We start from the raw sequence: 24,951 nt of genomic DNA on the forward strand, positions 1-24,951 counted from the left end.
GGGTTTGTGCGGGTTTTTAGCGTGCGGGTATCGTGCGGGTTTGCAGGTTACGGGTTTAAATGCCAGGCCTAGTGGTGATGGTGCGTGAGAGAGATAGTGATGGCAATTTAGAAGAAACAGGGAGAGAATTGCAGAAGTAGTGAAGCCAAGAGGCTTTTATGTTTTATTAAAAAAGTAATAAAATATTTAATTAATAAGATTTTTTATTATAGTTAACCATGGTTAAAATATATACGACGTGGCAAATTTTCATAGGATGGTGATATCACCAAATGGGGTGAGCAAATTTGAATCCTTAATTTTGTTGGCAACTTGGCGTTCATAGATTTGTAGAATACACCTTCTTAATTAGTTGCATTCGAGATTTTGTGACGTGGCATAAGCTAGGGGACTAGTGATATGGCTTACCAGTATTGGTGATATGGTTTTTATGCCGGGTCCTTAGAGCAAGTTCACCCGTTGGGTCACCGGGTCACCTACTATTCACTGCTTTTTAGTGTATATTTTCATTCTCTGGGTCACGTAATACACTGTGCCCGTGACCCAGGGCACGAAATACACTGTGCAGGTCACCATGGTGACCCAGAACACTGTACAGGGTGACCCAGGGCACGAAATACACTGTGCTCGTGACCCAGATAGTGAAATTAACACTAAAAAGTAGTGAATAGTGGGTGACCTGGTGACCCAACTAGTGAACTTGCTCTTAGCGTCGGATAACATATGACGTGGCTTACATGCCGAATTGTAAATTATTGTATGCGTAAGTTATATGTACCATTTCTATTGGCATGTACAGAAGATGAGGATATTTACTATATCTGAAAACCATAACGAAAAACAATAACTTCCGGTACCAACAGGTAAAGATTTAGAGATACTAAATTTGAGTTTAGTTGCAGAGTCAGTAGCTTTGCACATCATGCCTTGTGCTATTACGTTTATTTTTCTCTGCAACTCAATAGGGTGTGAAACAGATGACATTTGAGGTAACAAAATCATTTGGTTGCCAGAATGTTGGTGACATGGTTTACATGCTCGGTTCGTGCGTCTAACCATTTATGACGTGATCTACATGTCGAAAAACAAATTAACGTATGCATCAATTACATTCACTATTTCTCGCGTACAATGTATAAATTTGTAGAATATATCTTCATGACAAGGTCTAGTTTTTGTGATGTAGCACAAGCTAAAGGATTCGCGATATGACTTTTGAGTCGGTCAAAGTCTTAGAAACATGGCCTGTGTGTAATGTTTTTCTTATGACATATGTATAGATTCATTGAATACACCTCACTCTCAGAGTGATGTGATCTACATGCTAAATATGGCATTTGCCAGAAGATTAGTGACATGGCTTATAAATCGAGTGAGTGATTAGTAGAATGACCTAGTTGCCGAATAAAGAATTCGCTTTGGTGAGACATGATATTCCTTGATGTAGTGTCAAAAGCCGAGATTATACAGACAATGATATGATTCACATATAATGCACAAATTTGAAAATTACACCATTGAGTATCATTTTTGTTCTTCCTTCACTCATTCAGAGCAAGATTATTTGCCTAATTGAGTACGTTGAATTAGTTACTTAAAAGGTTCGAAGTGTATTCATGTCAATTTTTATTTTTATCCGTGGTAGAAATATCTAGAAATCTAAATGTAATAAGTGTAGAAATTTAAAATCAATTTGGGCTAGCATTTTTGAAAAGGCACGACTCGTCACAAATAGTAAGAGAGAATAGCCAGCTCCTGGCCTTCAGTGGGAAGCAAGTTTGGTTACCCCGATGAGACTCCTACCGGTGCTGGCCTCCCTTCCTTTTGCTGTCCGGGTAAATTTTAGCTAATACTTTTGCATGAGACCTTGGCTTGCTGTATTTTTTTTATTGGAGAAAACTAGATTACGAACGGTAACCCCTACTACAACAACCTTGCCATAAAATGATAAAATAGAAAACAGAACGAGTAGGAATGGTTGAAATGACTCAGATAGAGAAGCTGCCTGATTGCCATGCCCCAAATTTGCCATACCATACGCAACTACATTGACCTCTCAATGATGTGAGCAAGTGAGCAACGATCATAGTTTTAGATAAGCTTGCTGATTTGCTGGGGAGAGATACACTGCAACCATAATTAAAAGCTAGCAGATGTCTAACTTAACCACTGAAGACAAGTTTGATGTGCATAGATTCAGAGGCCTCCAAATAACAGGAGGTGCAATTTGCCTTGCCAAATTAGTCTTGTCTTTTTCAATATCATTCATACTACAGAAATAATTGAACCTTCAATCTTAACACGGTTGTTTTGGGTATACATACAACAATAACGCAGAAAACTTGTTATTTACATGTCATAAGGATAAAAAAGTTTTCTGCTTTCAGTATTTAGAACAAGCCTATGCTACATTTTTTCAAGACGGAACTTCCAAGCGGAAAGAGAATGAATTGGGGTTCCCTTCCACCCAACAGTGAGACATTTTCCATTCCTATCAAGTGTGGTGCAACAGAACTTTTTAGCCACTAGACTAGCTAGATAAAATGATGAGTTACTAAAGCTCATTTCCACCATGCTAAACCTTGCAAAGAAGGCCCTCCACACATCCATCTTCACACTTCGAGCAACCCTTTCACTCCCTTCCGCCGCCACTATGTTCCGGATTCCCTCACGCAACCAGCCTTCCATGATCACCCTGTACTTCTCCTGTTTCATACAGGTTTCAAGGCAGTCGAAAAATGCACTATAAAAAAACAATGTATCAATGAAACGGTGCACAAATGATGGGGAGTTATGGTTAGCTTCCACTTCAATGACCACCATCAAAGAAGGGTTGATATTTCTCATCACCCTCATCAAGTTCTCCAAGCACCTAGGCCTTGCTATCATTGTCCTCAGTATTAATGGCGCATACACAATCACAGCTTCATCATCTTCAATGTCTTCGAATAACTGGTTATTAATGTCTTGCATGTCTGATACAATAACTTCCTTAAATTTAAAGGGTAGGTTCAAGGACATTGCAACACTTGCCAACCTCTCCCCTGTCTCCTTTATATTCTGTTTGCCTCTAACTCCCACAGCAGTAATAGTAAGAAGCTTAACCGGGCATTCCTCTCGTTCTGCAATTGCTTCCATCCACCCTGTCCATTGCACACCACTCCTGATTTCCAGATCAATCAAATGGATCCTACTCTCATTTGCAACATTTTCGATCATGGCTTGGATTGCCGCGAACTGCAGTACTGGATGGAAAGGGACTTCTTGGTGGCATGCGATGTATGCAAGGTTTGTCCCCAAACCATGTGCATACTGAGACAATTCTTCATTTCCCTTAGATGTATACTGTCCTGTTTCTTTTTCGATCCTCTCACGAAGTGCCTCTGCGAAGTAGCACACAACTTTCTGAACAGGAGTACCTTTGAAGGATGGAATCCATTCACACTGCAGAAGCAATCTGCTTGCTCTTTCAAATTGTTGGTACCCTACTTTCTCTGCTGCAGCTAACAGTAAGTGAACAAGTTCTACATCTTTCGTTTCTTCTTCGCAGAGACCTGAAAGCGCATAGCCAAAAGGGTGCATAGACATGTACAAATTTTCATACCCCTGACTAGAGAATTGCACATACCTTGCTCCAGCAACCCTCATGACCTCTTCGGTGGACAGTTTCTGATTACCATTAACAACGTACCTGCTGTTTTGATCAATTTCATTACCCTTAACTGCCCTGCTACTGCTTTGTCTTTCTCCCTTCAACTTCTTGAAGGCGCTTCCGTAACTGTTAAGGAGCTCCAGTGTTCCTAGAGAAGATTGAGGAGGAGGCAATTGCTTGTTCGTTTCGAAAATGTCTGAGCCTCTAATCTGACTGTGTGTAAACCGAGCACCATCCTCAACTGGTTCTGTAACTTGTCCCGAGGGGAAGTAAAAATCAAAGTTATTAAAATTCTCCAAAATTGAAAAACTTGACTTGGATTGTTGTTGCTGTTGTTGGTAATGGTGGTGTTGGTGATCCTTCCCCACCTTATTGGCATGATAAAAACCATGTTGAGAAGAAACAGTCTCGAAGTTGAAGTCATCCAGAATCAAAAAGTCTGTCTTGGATTGCAGTTGCTGCTGTTGGTGTTCAAGATCACGGTGTTGGTTTTGATCTTTGGACAAATGGCATACTACTACTCCTGTCTTGGCGTTGTTGTCTTGGTAGAAACCATGTTCAGAAGGAGGAGTATTCATTCCTCCCAACTGATCTTCTAGTCCAAACAAATGCTCTCCCTTGCCAACATTGAACATTACTGTTTCTTCGTTGTCATAATCTTCAAGCTGGGGGGGACTCAAACCGCCTCGGATATCGAAATCAAATGGTGTGAACGAGAATAATGCATTTGCCATCTCAAAGATTATATTCTGCGGATCAAAAACTACACAAACCAAATAATATTCTACTCCCTTTAAAAAAAAAACAAAAAATATTCTACTCAAATGAATTGCTGTTTCGGATTAATATCCAAGAATGTATATCTGCATCAACTTGTATATAAGTTTGATCGGTAATAACCAACAGTACAAGTATGGTTCAATTCAAGTACCTTTACTCGTTAACTAGGAAAATTATTAGAAAAATCAAGCGAGAAATGCAACTAATGTTGCGACATCTCCGATAATGTCGATCAACACAATATCCAGCCATGAATGCCAAAGATTAATCTTAAAAAAGACCCTTTTAGTCCTTCTAAGACAAAAAGACAAGGAAATGTAATTACTAATTAGCATATATAATGATGATATTCAACATAAAATTACAAAGTTAATCAATCAAACAAGATAGGAATAGGAAATGAAGGATTAAATAAAGATGGGAGATGTGACTGACTGACTGCCTTGAACGAGTCAAGTAAAGAAGACAAGCTCAGCAAAAAGACAGATAAAAAGGTTGAAAGGAAAACACCAATTTGAGGCAGTAATTTGTCCGTCGATAACTCAGTTATTATCAGATTACCAGCTGTAACTCAATTATTATCAGTTTCTTAATCATACAATTGCATGAACTTAGCGGTAAGATGAGGAATAATCTGGCTACGGACGGACTAAGTACTGCTTCATTTTTGTACTTTTCTACTGTAATTACAGTAGAAAAGTACAAAAATGAAGCAGTACTTAGTCCGTCCGTAGCCCGATTATTAGTAGTAATTTAATCTTACAACTGAGCAGATATGTGGTAATAGGAGGAATATTACTATGGGAAAGTACAAAAGTGATGAAGCAGTAATTAGTCCGTCTGTAACTCAGCTATCAGCTTAATTACCATATGTAACTCAGTCGATAGAAGAATATCACTGTCTACTAAACATTTTTTAACCACATATATACCTGAATGGATTTGGAATTCAAAAGATAAATTTTCATAGCTTTTGATCGTGACGAATTCTAATTCTGGTGCAATTCTAAAAACAGCATCTAAACAAGATTTACTTGTTTGGCTGTAGAGAATACAGTGAACTGTGGCAAAAACTCAAACAATATTATATGGATCATACGAATCATCAGGGTTGTGACAAATACACCCTATATAAAGTAGAATGTTGAAAAAGAACTATGCCCAGACTCCATTTAGAAACGGTTTTAGCCAGTCAGCCTCAAACTTTTTGGATTATGCATCGTAGCAGGATAATTCATCACTACAATGCTAGCTGTAAACCAGAAAGTTCACAGGTGATAGGAGCATAATTATGCGATGTTAATAACGTTAATCTCTATACTTTCTTTGTTAGTTTAGTGTATTTTCTCATTATTTACGTTGTTTATTTGTTTTATAGGTACCTTGGATCAAAGAAGGAGAAAAGAAGTAAAAAAGGGATTGAAAGGCGAAATCAGGAAATCTGCTTGTGCAGATCAGTAAACTTAGACAGATCACTGAGACCAGCTCACAACTACCTAGATGTGGATATTTATATTGATGGAAAGCCTCGGATGTCTAGTTTCCAGATATTTTTACGGCTCGTCAATATCAGTTTTCTAGAAGAAGTTATGGCCAATTTAGTACAAGAAGGTCAGGCTGCACGTGAATCTGATGTTGGACGGGAATTTATGTTTCAAGGCCCAAATCACACCGAGAAGCCCGAGGACGAGTTTGTGCTTCATATTTCAGCTTAATATAGACAAATGGCATGATGTGAATGGTTGGAATAAGTTATCAAGTTCAAGAGCCAATAGGAAAACTCCACCTAAGCACGTGAACCCTAATTCTTTTAGGTTTTGGATTTCCTGCACAACAAGAAAGATGAAGGCAACTTCTAAGCATATAAAGGGAGATCAATCTGCAGCAGCTCTCTCTCTCTCTCTTCCTCCCATTCTTTAGTTAATTTTGTTTCTTCTATGTTTAACTAGTTTTTATTAGTTAGGGGGCTGCTTGAAGCCCCTAGACATAAACTACAAGATGATCTGACTTTTGATGTTATTTTCTTTTAATTCAAGATGAGACTTTTGTTTACTACTTTTTCATTGATGAATGCTTGCTTGTATGCTTTGAGTGCACGCTTAGTATGCATGTCAGGATTCTACCGCTTTGATTGTTTGATGCCTGTGTCAATAGTTGGACTCCTCAAACCTTCTAGAGAAGCAATTGTTAGTTCTCACTATCAAGTAAACTAAGTCCTACATTTAGCAAGGCGTGCGCTAAGTTTATTGCGAGGCCTAGTGATGTCTGTAAGATCAAATATGGACATAACACATATCATCATAAAGTAATTGATGATTAGCTTAATATCAATCCTAGTTTAACATGGATACAAACAGTGACTCAATACTAGTGACTTAATGAAGTAGTGTATCAATTCATTAAGGATAGTAATCCATTGCTTAGTCTACAAGAAAGGCTACAAGATGTGATACATTAAGAATCTAACTAGGAAACCTAATCCGATGAGGAATGCTTTAATGGGAAGCTTCTTGTGAGGGTTAAGTCACCTATATATACAGATGAATTGGTCCCTGATTACCACCACGACTATTGCATAAGTTCTGTCCATTGAGAAGCAAGTTGGTAAGTAACAGAAGACCATATTCAGTGATCAAGTTAAGCAGCTGCATAAGATGGAATCCATGCCAGTGATTGCTGAAGGTAAGCCTTGATCCCTTTTATGATTGTTGTGCATATGTTGTGAGCATGTAATTATGGTTTTACAATTGGTATCAGAGCATAGGCTCACAAATATGAAAAATCATTTTAGGGTTTTGCAAAACAAACATAAATTTTTTTTTTTAAGGGTTTTTGCTTTACGGGTCAAGTAACTGATCAAGTTACTGACCAAGTCACTGGTCATGTAACAGATCAGGTACCTGACCAAGTAAGTAACTGACCCAGTAACTGGTCAGGTACCTGATCAAGGTAAGTTACTTAAATTGATTGCTGCATCTGGTTAAATATCAAATTCATGCTTCCGCTGTGATTTTTAGCAGCAAATTGGGGAAAAAGCAAAAACAGGTTTTTCTGTGAGATTGATTTCGATTCATAGCATGATAATTGAATTTTTGATTGTGCTCAAGAACCCTAGTTGCATTCCTGGCGTGCGTTAGGCTAGAGTAGATGGTGACCGGATGAAATTTACAATTTCTTGATTGTTCTGTGGTTTCTTGGAATCGAATCAATTTTGGTTATGCTTGAATATGCATGTTGAATTGATTGATGATATGGTATTGTATCTGTGATTGTGTAAAATTGTATGAAGAACAAAAATCTCCCAGATTTTGTTTACACGTTGTTAAAGTTGACAGATACAAGAGCTTAATTTTCTTACAAGGATGAATCTGGATAGAATATAAAGTAAAAGAGCTCATATGTTTTGTGGTTTTCTGTTGGCATAAGTGATTATGATGCACAAAGCATCCTTCATTGATGTTGGCAGAAAACATTGATCAGGTACGTGTAACTGGTCAAGTAACTGACCAAGTAACTGTACCTGATCGAGTAACAAAACTGAAATTGTGTTTTGTGTTTTCTATGCTTCAGTTTTATCTTCCAAAGAAGTGGTTAAGTGTGGTTTTAGAATGCAAGACAGCAGTATGCATGCTTAATGGAAATATATTTGGATACTTGGAAATTTTTCTTCTGTCTAAATATGTGGATGAATTTCCTTGGATAACATGTTTTGATTAAGCATGGCATATTGATAAAGAACTACAGGATATTAAGTTTCTGCTCAAAAGTGATGCTTAATATTTGTTAACGTTAGTGACCGAGGGGTCTCTAGTTAGCTTTAGAGAGAGAGAGAGAGAGTGACACGAGATGTATAGTGGTTCATCTCCCTCCTTAGCGGGAGACTACGTCCACTTGAATGTTTAACTAGTGTGTTGAGCCTTGCAGCCCAAGGGGATTACAAAAGATGTAATGGGATGTCTTTCTAAGTGGGAGGAGAGTTCCTTTTATAGGTGAAGGAGTGCTCTTCCTTTACATTTTCTTAGATGTGGGACAAGAACCCACTATTCTAGTATAGAAATGCATATTGTGGAGGCAACTTGGCAAGGCCGGAAAGGTGGCTTCCCGGTGACGGATTTGCGACTTCTGGATACCGTAGCGTAGCTTGAACATAGGGCTACAAGATGCAAGTAGCGGTTGGGTCTCACCATGGCTTGTGGGTGTCCCAAAGAGGGTGTTACTTATGCTTGGTGATGTAGTAAATACTCCATATTGTTGGAGGTATGTACAAGTCCCCGAAGTCCCCAAGTAAGAGGAGCTTCTTTGTTGGGGAGTTATACACATGACGTCACCAAGCATAAGTAACCGGGTGGTACGGAGCCCCTACAAGTCCCCGAACTCCGTAAGCAAGAAGGGACTCGTTAACCTGCACAACAAAGACGAAAAAGAGGCATATGTAGAATGCTTGTTGCATTGGGCAACAAATTTGAGTGGCATTGATATGCGTTGGCATATACGAATGTATGAGGTGCGTGATACATGTTGATGCATATACGCGAATGGTGCCGAGTACGATCGATTATGGCGTACAAACTCGAGAACGCGTATGGTCGTGTGAGCGTATGGATTGAATATGATGAATGTAAGTTTCATGAGCGGTGCGAAGGTAAGCGTTTGTAATTCGGGAATGATGAATACGTGAACGCTTGTGTTTGTTTGGTTTTCGCTCGTATTAATGGAACGCGAAAAGAATTTGATTTGTCGCGGTTGGTAAACGACAAATGGTAGAAAAATTCAATGTTCCATTAACGTGTGGTGTGTCAAGTAGACATGAGCGTAAAGCTCGAGGATTGCCGGGAAGGCATGAGCGGAAAGTTCGTGAGCGGGAAACTCGGGGTTGCCGGGAAGGCATGAGCGGGGAGCTCGTGGGTTGCCGGGAAGGCATGAGCGGAAGCTCGGGGTGCCGGGAAGGCATGAGCGGGAAGCTCGTGGGTTGCCGGGAAGGCGTGAGCGAAAGCTCGGGGTGCCGGGAAGGCATGAGCGGGAAGCTCGTGGGTTGCTGGGGAGGCATGAGCGGAAGCTCCAGGGTTGCCGGGCAGGCATGAGCGGAAGCTCCAGGGTTGCCGGGAAGGCATGAGCGGAAGCTCGGGATGCCGGGGAGGCATGAGCGGAAACTCAAGGGTTGCCGGGGAGGCATGAGCGGAAGCTCAAGGGTGCCGCGAAGGCATGAGCGGTAAGCTCGTGAGCGGAAGCTCGTGGTGCCGGGAAGGCGTGAGCAGTGAGCTCGTGAGCAGAAGCTCAAGGGTGCCGCGAAGGCATGAGCGGGAAGCTCGTGAGCGGAAGCTCGTGGTGCCGGGAAGGCGTGAGAGGTGAGCTCGTGAGCGGAAGCTCAGGGGTGCCTCGAAGGCGTGAGCGAAAGCTCGGCGGTGCCGGGAATGCACGAGGGCGAAAGTCGGCAGTGCCGCTGAGGCACGAGTTCGAAAAGTTCGACGGTGCTGCTGAGGCACATGCGCGAAAGCTCGGTGGTGGTCGCTGAGGCGAGAGCGTGAAAGCTCGGCGGTGCCGCTGAGGCACGAGCGCGAAAAGCTCGGCGGTGCCGCTGAGGCACGAGCGCGAAAAGTTCGGCGGTGCCGCTGAGGCACGAGTGCGAAAAGTTCGACGGTGCCGCTGAGGCACAAGCGCGAAAGCTCGGCGGCGCATTAACGGGTAGCTTGAGGTGATGCCCTGAGGCATGAGCGTGACCGTTGCTAATTATGCTGGGCTGTATGTACAAGTCCCCGAAGTCCCCAGTCAAGGAAGGTGTTCTTGCGGGTTGATACCAAAGCGTAGCTTTGTGCCGTATATCAAGCATAATTAGTGCGAGTGCGTCGTCCATCTAGAATTGGTTGGAGCGAACGCTTTTGCCCTTTCGGGTCGGCCCCTGCTAGGCCCTGCGAGGAGTCCCCCACTCCTGGCTATAGACCTCCGGATGGTCGGAAAATTGTTTGATGAGGGGAGCTGCGCGGAGCAGAGGGTGTTGGGTAGCGAGCCCAATCTTAGATACCCAAGCGTCGGGGTTAACTGCCGGATCAATGGCTGCCGTGGGCTGTGTTAACTAGTCCCTTGCTGTTTTCTCGAAGGAGAAAAGCTTGACTGCAATGCCGCGTAGCGGTCATTGTCATTATGAGGCGTTGCCTTACCGCTTGGCGGTTGAATGAAAAAATGATAAACACATAGAGCAAGTAATAATATTTTGTTTGAGTGTCCCATGTTTATTTAATTGAGTTGCAATTAAAATAGAAGCATGGCATATGTGTATAGCATGTATTTGTAGTAAAGTTGCTACTAACATGTTTGCATTTTTGTAGATATGCTAAAGGATCATTGAGATCGGTATGTGAAGCATGGCATATCTAGCATGTAAGGCCTAGAAGGTGTTGCCAAATCTACAAAATGTTGTAGGCATGCTCAAAAGTTATGAAAGCATGGCAATAGCTCACATTGAAAGAGTGTAAAAGAGAAGATATAGTTACTTATCTTATGCCAAATTGGAGGCTAGAGGAACACGACGCGCTATTGCTCCGGCGAAACACCTTAGTCAAAGGATGATAATTTCGCTAATTGGAAATGTGATCGGTGATTATATCTCCTTGAAACAAAATAGGTGATTAGTACATGAGTATGTAAAATCAACACTAGTATTTTGTATATGTATTTTGACAAAATTGTAAGTAAAGTGTACAAGCAATGTAGTGGTTGACACCAAATGACAAATTTGATTGTGTGCCGCTAATGCGAGATTTAATGTTGGGCATGAAATATAGAGAAGAAATTTCGATGTATTTACCATATATGATTTGTTAGCTAATTGACATAACAAATGTGCATGCATGTCATGGACATGGACTAAGCATTTTAGGTGGATATATATGTACCACGAATGTCAAATATTGGCAGATGGGCTAGTCAAACCATTTAAGCATGGGACCTAAATATTCATGAGAACTTTGACTTATTCTTACTGGAAGAATAAGCAGCATGGATACATGGTATATATGGATCATGAGCCTTAGAAATATATGATCTTAGAAATACATATCAATGTCAAATTTTGCATGCTAGCTAGTATGCATGCTGCATTTTGGAAGCTATTATATGTGTAAGAGAGAAGCTGGCACAATTTGATTGCTTGTACATGTACAACCAGTTTATAGAAAGTAAGGACTATCATGCTTATATGAAGTCGTTGGGGTCACAAGAACCACAAACATATGGACAAGCCTGCATGGTTTTGAGCTTTTGATGGATGGTTTGAATGACGCATGTAGCATGACTATATCAATATGCAATTAACAAGCATGCAAAGCATGTGGCCGACACAGGCATGTGTGCTGCAGGTGTGCTATTGGTCATGTATATAGAACACATAAATCAACGACATGTGAGCTGTAGCAGGCAGACTATGCTACATGGTATCACTAATTGAAAGCAGATCACGTGTATTGAAGCAGGCATAAGCGGCGTGGGTTCATATAGTCCACATATGATTCCATAAGACAAACCAGAGGGTAAGTTATTGGTGTGAAAAACTTAGCTTATTGGTGACAGTCGCGTCGAGAAGAGTTTTCAGCTCTGAGATTCAAATTTTGGATCTGGCTTTGGATTCGTCGGCGAATTGCAGGGGGTGAGTGTGATGCTTGCAGTGGGTGAGTGTGAGTCCAGATCAATTGAGAGAGGGAGCTGATCGAAGATGCTTGACGCTTTGGCCAGAGGTAGCCTTAGCCGGCAGTGGAGTTGTGACCAGCAGTAGCCTTGGAACGCCTGGGTTGGTCTAGCGGTGATCGCTGCAATTGCATATTGCAGATTGACGGAACTTGGCTAGCGGGTTGGCGGAAGATGGAAGCTAGAGGTAGTCAGCGGAGGTGGAGCGTTGGGCCAAGCATCGGAGGTTCGCAGCTCGGCGGAGGAGATGGTCAGAGAAAGGAGAGCTCAGCGGAGGAGGAGTTCGGTGGTGCCGCTGACTAAGTTCGGCGGAGGTTTTGCCGTTGATAGTGTTGGGCGGAAGATGCCGGCGCTGATGCCGGTGCTGGCAGGCTGGCTAGCCGCTGGCGTTTAGCGGAGTGAGCTCGGGTCAGCGATGGTGGGAGCTTGTTGTAAAGCTGGTGGAAGCTAGCTTTGCCTCCGGAGCTGGACGGAGCCGGTGGGCGGCCGCTGACGGGTTCTAGCGGAGGAATGTGCCGCTGACGGGTTCTAGCGGAGGAATGTGCCGCTGACGGGTTCTAGCGGAGGAATGTGCTGCTGAATGGAGCTTGGCGGCAAAAATGCCGCTGACTGGATCCTAGCGGAGCCACCGAGGTTGCTGCCAGAGCTGGGAAGGCAAGCGGAGCTGGTAACCGCCGGTGCCGGCGGAGCTGTACCTAGAGGTTGGCGGGTACCTGCTGAAGTTTGAGCTGGCGGTAGGTTACCGCTGGGTTGTGCAGGCGGTGGCCGCCTGTGGTGTTTGGCCAGCGGTGATGCTCGGCTGAGCTTGGCGTTCACCTGGAGCTTGGCGGAGATCACCGAGCTCAGTGGAGAGCTGGGGCTCGGCGGAGACTCGGAGCTCAGTAGAGAGCTGGAGCTCGGCGGAGACCACGAGTTCGGCGGAGGCCCGAAGTTCAGCAGACTTGGAGCTCCGAGTTTGGCGGTGTTGTAGCTCGGCGGAGGCCTGGGCAATGGCTGGCTGCCATGATGAGGAACTCCGAGGCAGCGGCAGTTTGAGTCGACGGTGGTGGCCAGCGGAGGTGAGTTGGGCGGAGGTAGGGCCGCTGCAGTGAGCGGAGGAAGCCAGCAGAGGCTGCAGGTGTGGTTGGTTGCTGCTGCTGGTAGGGACTGGCGGAGATGGTTCCCAGTGGAGGAGGAGTTCTGGCGGAAGTGGCTGGGTGCCCACAGAAAATCTCTGGGTGTCCAGAGAAGTTTGCCGCCAATTTTTCAATTTTTTTTTTTTTTTTTTTTGTTGTTGCCGTCGCTAAGTCCGCCAAGGATGGGATTACCGCTGAGTGAGTTGCCGCCAATGATGGAATTTGTATGTATTGCCGCTAAGGATAGAGTGTTGATACTAGAGCAACATGCCAAGTTGACAGAGCATAGGTTGCCAAAGAAAAAATGTTCTTTTTTTTTTTTTTGAAGTTCAGCGTTGACTAACCATGGTCAGTGTTGACCAAGCTAGCCCGGCGTTGACCAGCCCTAATGGGCGTTGACCGACTCCGCCGGGCGTTGACCAAGCCCCAATTTGATGTAGAATGAGCGTTGACTCGACACTTTCGGGTCAAAGTTCGTGGTAGGTGACGAAGCCTTTGTGTTGGCTTCCCACAGACGGCGCCAATGTTAACGTTAGTGACTGAGGGGTCTCTAGTTAGCTTTAGAGAGAGAGAGAGAGAGAGAGTGACACGAGATGTATAGTGGTTCATCTCCCGCCTTAGCGGGAGACTACGTCCACTTGAATGTTTAACTAGTGTGTTGAGCCTTGCGGCCCAAGGGGATTACAAAAGATGTAATGGGATGTCTTTCTAAGTGGGAGGAGAGTTCCTTTTATAGGTGAAGGAGTGCTCTTCCTTTATATTTTCTTAGATGTGGGACAAGAACCCACTATTCTAGTATAGAAATGCATATTGTGGAGGCAACTTGGCAAGGCCGGAAAGGTGGCTTCCCGGCGACGGATTTGCGACTTCCGGATACCGTAGCGTAGCTTGAACATAGGGCTACAAGATGAAAGTAGCGGTTGGGTCTCACCATGGCTTGTGAGTGTCCCAAAGAGGGTGTTACTTATGCTTGGTGATGTAGTAAATACTCCATATTGTTGGAGGTATGTACAATATTGTTTTTGTTATGGACTGACATGAATGCAAGTATGAATGTTTAGGTTTTCTGTATGTTCTTGTTTTGATTGCTTAAAGCTAAATAAAACACAGAAAACTTAAAATTAATTTTCTTTACAAAATTGAGAACTCACATGAATTTTGTTTTGCTCCTTAGGTAACTCTTACATGAACTTGAACAGTGTCTTGATGTTAACTGGAACAAATTATAGAGCTTGGCTAGACTCCGTAGAAAACTACATGGGAATGCATGAAAACATAGATTATTGCTTCACTGAGGACAAACCTGAAGAGTTAACTGAAAAGAGCACTAAGAAGGAAACTGATCTTTACAAGAAGTGGCATAGATCCAATAAAATGGCTAAGAACCTCATTCGAACCTCTATGTCTAAGACTGTCAGGGGAAGTATTGAAGAGCCTGAGCTAGCATCAGATTTTCTGGAACACATAGGTGCTAAGTTTAAAGAAAGTGAAAAAGCAGAAGCAGCTAGGCTGACTAAGGAGTTTCATGATTTGAAGTACATGGGTTCAGGGGGAGTTAGAGAGCATATTATGAAGATGATCAATATAAATGGCAGACTCAGGGAGCTCTTGATGGGAGTTAGGGATGAGCAGGTAGTGCATTATGCACTACATTCCTTGCCTAACAGTTTTAGTCATCTTAGGACCAGTTACAACTCTCAAAAGGGAAACTGGACTCTAGATGAACTTATATCCATCTGTGTGGATGAGGAATCTAGGATCAAGGAAGAAAAGGAACCTGCTACAACCATTAACCTCATTGAGAAGCCTAAAAGGAAAAAGCCCCAGAATAAGCTCAAGCCTACCAAAGCCATAACTAAAAGTTCAACAGCTGCAGTGGCCAAGGAAAACAGGCCATTCAGGTTCAAGTGCTACTTTTGCAAAAGAGTAGGACACATGAAAAAGGACTGCACTGGCTATAAGAACTGGTTAGCCAAAAAGGGTAAGATTTTTTCTAATACAGTTTTTTCCTTAGAAATTAAACTTATAAATGTTGAACCACAGTCTTGGTGGATAGATTCAGGCTCACCTATTCATATTACTAATTCTTTGCAGGGATTCATAAGGAGGAGAATCCCAAAAAGTGATGAAGTAAACCTGTGTGTAGGCAATGGCATGAGAGTGGCAGTCAAGGCTATTGGAACCTTAAAGCTCGATTTAGGATTAGGAAAATTATTAGTTCTGGACAATGTTTTTTATGTACCTTCCATGAGAAGGAATTTGGTTTCAGTTTATCTTTTAGTAAAATCTGGTTGTAGACTTGTTATGGATAGTAATGGAATTCTTATTTCTAAAAATTCTGTTCAAATTGGTTCTGGTGTTATTATGAATGATTATTTACAGTTAAATTGTTCAATGGCTCAACAAGAAATTTTACTTGTTGAAAATAACACCAACAGTACTAGCACTTTAACAGGTGTTAAAAGAACCAAACTAAATGAAAAGTCTGCATTTTTATGGCATAGAAGACTCGGCCATGTTTCAAAAGAGAGACTGAAAATTTTGGTGAAAAACAACATCCTAAATGAACTTGATTTTTCTGATCTAACAGACTGTGTGGAATGCTTTAAGGGAAAAATAACTAATATTAGAAAGAAGACTGCATATAGAAGCCAAAATTTATTAGAACTCGTACACACCGATATATGTGGACCATTTAGGCATCAAACTATCTGTGGGAATGTGTATTTTATCACATTCATTGATGACTTTTCTAGATACAGTTATATTTATCTACTTTCAGAAAAGGCACAAGCATTGAAAGCCTTTCAAATCTTTAAGTCTGAAGTAGAAAATCAACTAGAAAAGAAAATCAAAACAGTAAGATCAGATAGAGGGGGTGAGTTCTATGGCAAGTACACTGAATCCGGCCAACAAAAAGGTCCATTTGCCTTGTTTTTACAAGACAATACAAGACAATGGAATTAAAGCTCAATATACAACACCCTATAACCCACAACAGAATGGTGTTGCAGAGAGAAAGAATAGGACTCTTTTGAACATGGTTAGATGTATGATGTGTACAACAGGTTTGCCTAAATTTCTGTGGGGTGAGGCTTTAAAAACTGCAAATTATATTTGCAACAGGACACCTAGCAAAGCCATAGAAAAGACTGCTTTTGAGCTTTGGTGTGGCAGGAAACCTAGTCTTCATCACTGCCATGTTTGGGGATGTCATGCAGAAGCTAGGATTTATAATCCAAGCATGAATAAACTTGACCCCAAAACTGTTAGTTGCTATTTTATAGGGTATCCAGATAAATCTAAAGGCTATAAATTATATTATGCTCATCATTCACCTAGAATTTTTGAAACACATCAAGTAAAGTTTCTAAGTGAAAAAGTTCACAATACAAACCTTGAGGATTTATCCTCAGATTTTGAGGAAATTGTGTCAGATGAGAATATAAGTATAGTATTGCCTTTAGAACAAGATGTAACTGATCAAGTCACTGGTCGAGTACCTGACCAAGTAACTGATCAGGTAGCTGTATCTGGTCAAGTAACTGATCAAGTAACTGGTCATGTAACTGACCAAGTAACTGGTCAAGTACCTGTAACTAGTCATGTCACTGACCAAGTAACTGGTCAAGTACCTGTCACTGGTCATGTCACTGACCAAGTAACTGTCATTGGTCAAGTAACTGATCACGTAACTGACAATCCTTAGCCTCGAAGATCACAGAGAGCAAGAAAACCAACTTATGGGGGGGGGGGGGGGGGAGATAGTGACTACATTGTTTATCTGCAAGAAGCAGAAATTGAAATGGACTGTGCAGAGGACAATGATCCGACTACTTTTAACTAGGCCATTGAAAGTAATGAATCTCATCAATGGCAGCTAGCAATGGAAGCAGAAATTAATTCCATGAGTCAAAATGCAGTTTGGGAATTAGTTGAACCTGACCCTAAACAGAAACCTATAGGTTGTAAATGGGTTTTCAAAACTAAGAGAGATGCAAATGACAATGTAGAGAGACATAAAGCAAGATTCACTATGCCAAAAAGGCCTTCAGACGACAGAACTGTTCTGTCGTCTGAATGAACCAAAATATGTCGTCTAGTACGGTGTCGTGTCTTGGGGGTATCAGAAGACAGAACACTTCTGTCGTCTGATTTTTCAGACGACAGAAACAAATAAAAATCTTGTGTCGTTTGATGAGTTTTGCATTTCAGGACCATTGCGATATGTATCTTTAAACGTAATCACACAACAGTTTTGTGTTGTATGAGAAACAAAACAACTACATTATGATATAAATTCTATTGTGTGAAGCATATTTGCAAGACATATTTCTGTCGTCTGAGGTTATTAACATGACAAATATTTGTGGTCTGAATATAAAAGGGACCACAAATTGTAAGTCTTATATATTATCTTTGGTTAAATCCAACCACACTTATTTGTTGTTGTGATACGCTTTAGCCAACATTTTTATCAAACTTTTGTTGTTGTTTTTCCATTCAGACTACAATTTTCTGTTGTACGAACGCCAAAAAGACAATACACTTCTAATTGATTTTTGTGTTGTTTGTGTGCAGTTGCAACCACACATTTTGGTGTGCTTTTGTTGTAGCTTGCAATTTGAGATAACACATATTAGTTGTCCCCCGTTACAATTGGTATGCATACATTCTGGAAACTAAAATTGCCCATTTATGAAAGTACGAAACCATAAAATCTACATCCAAAATCATTCATTACAATTTCCATTAATCCACCATTGTCTCATGTACACAAACCTAATCATGAATATCAATTCAAAATGACCCATATCTACTAATCTGGACATGCAGACAAGTCCAAATGCTTAAAGAAGGAAGAATTTCTACTAGACACAAGTTAATAAAAGAACTAGCTAGCCATACTGCTGTACCAGTTTCACAATCTGATCATGAATGGAATCACCCGAATCATAGAAGTGGTCATCGAAGACGGAAGGTATTCCGGGGTGCGTGAGTATATATGCATAACCCTGCAGATAATATGCACATAGAATGAAGTTATATCCTTGTTTTGCTGGATCAGATATCATGCAACCAAGGACAAAGCAGTTTAGCAGAATAATAAACAAAATAGCAAAACATCAAGCCACATTACTCAAGTGTCCTTACCAAAGAAAAGAAAAGAAAAAAGCTTACCAAAGCATGATTAAATTTGTCTTTGCTATTGTGGGCATCCATGAAAATGATAGCCAGTAAATAAGGATCCATTTTCTTACAGCAAGCCAGCACAAAGAGCAAAATGATGTCTTACAGCCCTTTGAAGCAAATCAGAGAATAGATTAGAGAACATATTAGCTTGCAAGAAAACAACACAAACCTTCAAACGACGAGCCCAATTAGAGCAAGAACATAGCAAGAAACAAGATGATACCTCATGACTAACAAACTAACTAGAAGCAAAATCTTGACATCGATTATATTTCAAACAAACATCTTTCATGGCTTTACGTGTTCCCTTATAAGAAAATAATAAAATAAAAAATTTAAAAGCTTTCAAACACCATAGTAAGAATGCTAAAATAAAGCAACAAGTGCATATTGACCGAGAGTTGACTCTACTAGATCTGCTTTATTCCCAGCTAGTGCCATGACCATATTTGGATTGCCTTGTCATAAGAGAATGATCCAAGTAGATAGAATTAGCTATATTGAAAGACGCAAACTCGCATAGAAAGTTAGTATACAGAGTACAGCACCTAAACAAAACTGAAATTAAAGTTATAGCCTAAAATTGTTTAAAGCAGCCAAGGACTGAGTGAGTTTAGACAGCAAGAAAGTGCGAGCAATACCTTGTGATTTCAGTTCTAGCACCCATTTTTTTGCTCGCTCAAATGAGGCCTACAAGAGAAAAAATAAAGTTGAATTTCTGTTTAAGGCATAATCAAGTAGCAGAACTTAGAGCTTTCCTGGCACTATCCCTATATTCAACATATGAAACGGAAAAGAAAATTTCAAATGATACTTAGTTACACAGAAACACATTGTCAGCTCGGGAAGACTAAAATACTTTCATTGTTTTAACTTTTATTTTTCAGAACTAGACCTCTTCGCAAAACGCAGCAAGGCTGACGTGCATTCCTTCACCTGCCACAGAATAAAATTGCCAGAGCTCAGTACTTTCAGTCCTGAAGCCATTGTATGGTATTATAATGTGAGGTTAGTGTTTTTGATAATCTCACAAAATTCTTGTTTTGTGAGATTATCAAAAACACAAAATTTTAATCCTTAAATTAGATACAAATTCTTGTTTTCAATTGAGAACATGTGTTTCTTGCTTTCCAAAAACTATTCAAGGTTTAGTTTAATTGAAAGAAGAGATTTATAGTGTATCAGATGGATAACTTGAAGAAGAAAAAGCTAAGGATAATGATTGATGATGCTAACCCAATCTTTGTCCGGATTGATGTCGATTGCAAATCTCAAACAGTGGAGAAACTCTCTGCTGTTGGTCGGATCCTCCTCCTCCTCCTCCTCCTCCTCCTCCTTCCCCCGTTCTCTGGAAACAAAGAATAATTATCATTAAAGGACAATTATCGAGAGGACCTTCTCTGCATAATGCTAGACCACTCCCCGCTGAACCAAGGTTCACAAACATCTGTGTAGTTACCAGAAGACGATTATAATCTAATGCATTGTTCACTCTTCAAATAAAATATTAAAAAAAAAAGGTACAGAATACTAAATAAGTTCACCACACCTTTCCAATCAATGTTATGAAAAGTAGGACACCATGAATTCCGACCCCTGAAAACAACCAAAATAAATCCCTGGTAATTAAATAATAATAAAGTTACAAGCCTGAAGGACAAACACAGTCAGTGGTAAAAATTCTGATACAGAAAATACCATTTATAGATGCATCCAGTACTAGTTAAATTCATTATAAACAATACAATTTTGGTTAACCATATAATTCATTTCTAACAGCAAACAAAAGCTTTATCTACTGCATTACAAGTTAAAACTAAAAGGCTGCTCATTCATCTTACTGTTTTTACATTGATACTAAATCTTGTTTCACTAACCAACTCTAACCCTTTCTAACATCAAACAAAACTTCTATTCCTTGTGTTACGATGCAAAAACTCAAACTCTGAATGGTCAACAAAATTCATCATATCATAAGTAATAATTCTTGTTTCAGAAAACCCTAACCAACTCTAAACCTTGCACTCAAAAAAAAAAAAAAAAGTTTAATGACCACATTGCAATGCTACAACTAGTCCCACCTAACGAGAGAGAATGCTTAAAAAACTTATAAGACAAGAGTTAAGGTAAATAAATCAAGAGACACCTACTGCAGAAAAGCCAAAAAAAAAAAAAAAACCAATAAAGAGAGGAAGCTATAAGGAAATATGTAATACTCACCTTACTGATCCCAAATATGTTGCAAATCCCCCCTTCTTGATTCCCAATCTTGATGATCTCTTATATATGTGCATTATTTTAAAAGAAATAAGTAAACAAACCTTGCTGGGAAGGGATCAGCTGGAGTACCTATCTCTGTTTGCATAAAGTTGCTCCTCCGGCCAGTTGCATCACTTACAAAATGATTGTAGATGTCCCTGCAAATACAACATATATAGGGAGTAACTAGATTGATAGAGCTGAGAAGGTTGGTATGTAAGAAAGTGGGAGTTGTCACATAGCTTTACCCTTGTTCAATGCCTATATCCTTATTGACATACACCCGTAGGCACCTCTTATTCCTGGTGCGTCACATAGCTTCAAGGGTCCATGTAACCACCTCTCTCAGTTAACTAATAAAAAGAAGTTTGGTCAATGATGGATAATATTGGATATGCAAAAATAAGGATATATAAGTTTTAATTTCTTTAGAGATGCTTCAGAAAAGAAGAAAAAAAGTGGCTTTACAAGGGACTGACTAGAGTTATATGATTTGCTCAGCAATAATGACTAGTTTGCATCTGGATGGGTATACTTAATATGACTACTGTAAATTATAACTTGAGAAACTATAAAGAAAGTGGGAGGTGTCACATAGCAGTATTTATCATTATAACTTCGACTTACAGCACCGCAACAAACAAACATTTTCTTATAATATCAATGTAAATGGGTCATGTTACATAGGTAACCAAAATAGAAGACATTGATGTTGTACCTCTTTAACAAGTGCAACCGGGCAAAGATCATCGAACTTGTCAAACTTCAAGTAGTTGGAGTCAAAGTATATGTAGCTAGCATTCTTTAAGTAACTACAGGAGCTGCTTGCTCATGAAGCATCAAGACTGCAAATTAGGGTACCGAAAATGGAGAAAATGGGAGTAAACTATCCCTTATTCATATATTTTTTGTACACAATTAATATCTTTTAGGGGATGGTGTAAATCAGTCACTGACTATATCCTTATTTACATCTCTTTCATTATGTCCTACAACATCAGACTATCTAAAACCTTGTTACTTACACTCTCAAGACATTCTCATCTCATCTCATTCTAGACTTTATTACTCAAACACAAGACACAAGAAAACACAATTCTACTAGTACCGAAAGTGCTCAAAATATTATGCTTACTAGTAAGTGAACACATGATACCAATTTCAAGGAGTGGCATTCAAACACAAACGGTCAAAAACTTTGAAACCCATATCAAAACCACACTCTCAACGCATCCACTTATTGGCTATATATGGTTAACCACCTATTGCTAAATTCCAATGTCAAAAAATTTTCTAGCAAATTCCTAGAAATCAAAACAAAGAACTTAGCAAAGCAAACATGAAAAATGACCTTTACCTAATGTAGAAGGAGGAGGAGGAAGAGGATGCCTAAGTTGGGTTGTTGATGGAAATGCTGAAGATGGAGAAAGAAAATGCCTTACCAAGAAATTTCTCCTTACCAAGATCTGCTGAAGATGGAGAAAGAAAGTGCCTCAACAAGAAATTTCTCCTTCAGCAGATCAAGAAAATGCCTTAGCAAGAAATTTCTCCTTACCAAGATCTGCTGAAGATGGAGAAAGAAAATGCCTTACCAAGAAATTTCTCCTTACCAAGATCTACTGAAGATGGACAAAGAAACTGCCTGAGTTGAGTTGGGTTGAAGATGGCAGATTATTAAAGACATTTCTCCTTACCAAGATCTACTTCCGGTGGTTTTGAATTGGGCGATTAGGCTAACAGCAACCTCCCAATTTCAGTAAAACAAAAACCAAAACAAAATCATTTTGATGCCACCACCAATAGGAAATCCCATTGAAAACAAAAGCACACTCAAAAATCAAAGCCCAACACAATTGTGAATACTCTACTTCATATCATATGAATAATCCTAGAAAATTAAAGAACATATTAAGAGGGTTAAAGGCTTTATCTTTATCAGTTAACTAATAACATGAATAGAAACACCATTGATTACTGAACTGTAAGCTTGGTCTTGATCGATCTAGAGTTGTCGACGAAGAGTTTGAGGTGGTCTTCATAGCTAAATCGATCATCTTGCTACTGAAATTCCCTCTCCCTGTACAAACCAAAAACACATAAGCTCAATGATATATACCAAAGCAAAGAAACTCTACCCTGAAGACTAACAAAGTTTACATTCAAAACGATAATGCTGATGCGCAAATAATACCTATGTACAAAAATATTAAATGTTCTTCTATAACCAGACTGCTCCCACTAAACACAAAAATTCTCTTGAATCTGGATTGCCTCTAGAACGCCTCCTGCAGTCATCCTCAGAGTGAGGAACCACAAAATCAAAGTCAGAAACAAACCCCAAAATCAAAATCAGAATGAAACCCCAAAATCAAAATCAGACAAAAAAACCCCAATTTGGTTTTACCCATTACCCACAAAAGATAGAAAAATTGAGAAGGAGAGAATGGATTACCCATTCGTGTAGTAGCCGGAGCAGTTCCATCCTCTGAGACCATGACAGAATAATTTTGATTTGATTTAGCAAGCCCCAATGTCCACTCTCAGATTAAACACAAACGAAAACACCAGATTTCTTAAATTTTGCCAAATAATCAAAACCCTAATCTAAAATCTCGAATTTAACTCACCAGCTATGGATGTCAAAGTAAACTGAATGAATCTAAGCAAGATTGGATTGTCGAAGTGGCTAATTGAGTACCCGTGAAATCCCCAAATCGAGAAGCCCACAAATGGAAGAACCTAAATAGCGAAGAAGCCTAATTTTTCTAGAGTGCTCTACTGGTTGCTGGAGAGCTCCATAATCCGGACGCGAAAGATGAAATAGAGACCAAGAAGAAGAAGGAGAGGCTAAGAAGAAGAATCGAGAGAGTGAGAATCGAGATCTGAGAGAGCTGATGAGAAGGATAATTGTGAGGGATAGAGGTCAAAAAGCACAAGTCGCGGGTTCCAGGTCAGGTTGAGAGAGCAGAGTGAGAAGGAGAGAAAATGACTTAATTATTGCGAGGGATAGAGGTCAAAAAGCACAAGCCAAAATAACTCAAAATTTTTTAAAACAACCTCCACAATTAGACAACATTTAAATGTTGTCCAAATGTCAATTTCTAGTTAACTAGGGCTTGGCTATTTGAGAGGGAAAAGCTCATCAACTTTTGGATATCCCTCCAAATTTGAGATAGGAAATCAACACCTTCTACAACTACACAAATGTGTTGTCTGAATGCTCACCATTTATCCAAATTAAACCAGTATGGTTTTAGTGTATATTCAGACAACAGAAACAAAAATTATGTCGTCTGAAAAACTCAGACGACATAAAACAAAACTTATGTCGTCTGAAGTGTGTCGTCTGAAGGCCTTTTTGGCATAGTGATTAGTTGCCAAGGGTTTTACACAGAAGGAGGGCATTGACTTTACTGAGACTTTTTCTCCAGTTTCTACAAAAGACTCGTTTAGAATAATCATGGCTTTAGTGGCTCATTTTGATATAGAGCTACACCAAATGGATGTTAAGACAGCTTTTTTGAATGGTGAACTAGATGAAGTGATCTATATGAAGCAGCTAGAAGGTTTTGTGCAAGCTGTAAGTGAAAAATTAGTATGCAGGTTAAGAAAATCAATTTATGGCCTTAAACAAGCTTCTAGACAGTGGTACAAGAAATTTGATTATGTGATTTCTACTTTTGGATTTACAGAGAATCTTGTTGATGAGTGTGTTTACTTGAAGACAGTTGGGAACAATTTTATTTTCCTAGTACTCTATGTGAATGATATACTTTTGGCTAGCAGTAACATTAAACTGCTTAAAGACACCAAGAGCTTTCTGTCAAAGAATTTTGACATGAAAGACTTAGGAGAAGCATCCTATGTACTAGGCATTGAGATTAAAAGAGATAGAGCACAAAGACTACTTGGTTTGTCTCAACAGAATTATATTACCAAAGTTTTGAAGAGATTTGGTATGGAGAAGTGTGTAGCTGGAGAAGTCCCCATGTCTAAAGGAGATAAACTAACCAAGAAGCAAAGTTCCAAAAGTGATGTTGAGAAAGAAAATATGGAGTCAAAGCCTTATGCTAGACTTGTAGGAAGTCTCATGTATGCACAAGTCTGCACTAGGCCAGACTTGTCTTTTGCAGTAGGGATTTTATCGAGATTCCAATCTAATCCAGGCCATGAACATTGGGTAGCTGGGAAGAAAGTGTTGAGGTACCTGCAGAAAACAAAGAATTACATGCTAGTTTATAGGCAAGTGGAGGATCTGAAACTCGTTGGATTTTC

At 40.1% G+C, this 24,951-nt stretch overlaps 2 protein-coding genes across 17 annotated transcripts; both read right to left on the minus strand.

Moving 5' to 3' along the window:
- Nucleotides 1-2,232: 2,232 nt before the first annotated feature.
- Nucleotides 2,233-4,814, minus strand: LOC133745715 (DELLA protein RGL1-like). The gene has a single exon (XM_062173834.1). It carries the CDS (start codon nucleotides 4,384-4,386, stop codon nucleotides 2,407-2,409), a length of 1,980 nt encoding a protein of 659 aa, XP_062029818.1. The 5' UTR covers nucleotides 4,387-4,814; the 3' UTR covers nucleotides 2,233-2,406.
- Nucleotides 4,815-17,932: 13,118 nt separating this feature from the next.
- LOC133745213 (uncharacterized) lies at nucleotides 17,933-23,666 on the minus strand. Of its 16 annotated transcripts, none has more exons than XM_062173239.1 (12): nucleotides 23,129-23,666; nucleotides 22,868-22,961; nucleotides 22,034-22,753; nucleotides 21,395-21,521; nucleotides 20,925-21,029; nucleotides 20,767-20,834; nucleotides 19,967-20,013; nucleotides 19,654-19,864; nucleotides 19,313-19,353; nucleotides 19,059-19,107; nucleotides 18,829-18,875; nucleotides 18,545-18,724 (listed from the first exon to the last, which is right to left on the minus strand). In XM_062173239.1, exons 6-12 carry the CDS (start codon nucleotides 20,780-20,782, stop codon nucleotides 18,656-18,658), a joined length of 480 nt encoding a protein of 159 aa, XP_062029223.1. In that variant the 5' UTR covers nucleotides 20,783-20,834; nucleotides 20,925-21,029; nucleotides 21,395-21,521; nucleotides 22,034-22,753; nucleotides 22,868-22,961; nucleotides 23,129-23,666; the 3' UTR covers nucleotides 18,545-18,655. The 16 variants fall into 16 exon arrangements, 11 of the variants coding, with proteins under 11 accessions (XP_062029223.1, XP_062029228.1, XP_062029224.1 ...); XM_062173244.1 differs by having other exon boundaries at nucleotides 21,395-21,497; nucleotides 22,657-22,753; nucleotides 23,129-23,665; XM_062173240.1 differs by having other exon boundaries at nucleotides 21,395-22,753; nucleotides 23,129-23,161; nucleotides 23,304-23,664.
- Between the last annotated feature and the right edge of the window lie 1,285 nt (nucleotides 23,667-24,951).

Source organism: Rosa rugosa, chromosome 4 (genome assembly GCF_958449725.1).
Source record: "Rosa rugosa chromosome 4, drRosRugo1.1, whole genome shotgun sequence".
Classification (NCBI taxonomy): Eukaryota; Viridiplantae; Streptophyta; class Magnoliopsida; order Rosales; family Rosaceae; genus Rosa; species Rosa rugosa.

What these genes read in the sequence shown, in the direction of transcription:
- LOC133745715 (XM_062173834.1), bottom strand. Translation starts at nt 4,386, where the DNA reads ATGGCAAATGCATTATTCTCGTTCACACCATTTGATTTCGATATCCGA.
- LOC133745213 (XM_062173239.1), bottom strand. An exon ending in TCAATCCGGACAAAGATTGG is followed by an intron (nt 19,354 to 19,653) that starts GTTAGCATCATC and finishes ATTCTGTGGCAG; the next exon opens with GTGAAGGAATGCACGTCAGC. An exon ending in GCTAGAACTGAAATCACAAG is followed by an intron (nt 18,876 to 19,058) that starts GTATTGCTCGCA and finishes TCTTATGACAAG; the next exon opens with GCAATCCAAATATGGTCATG.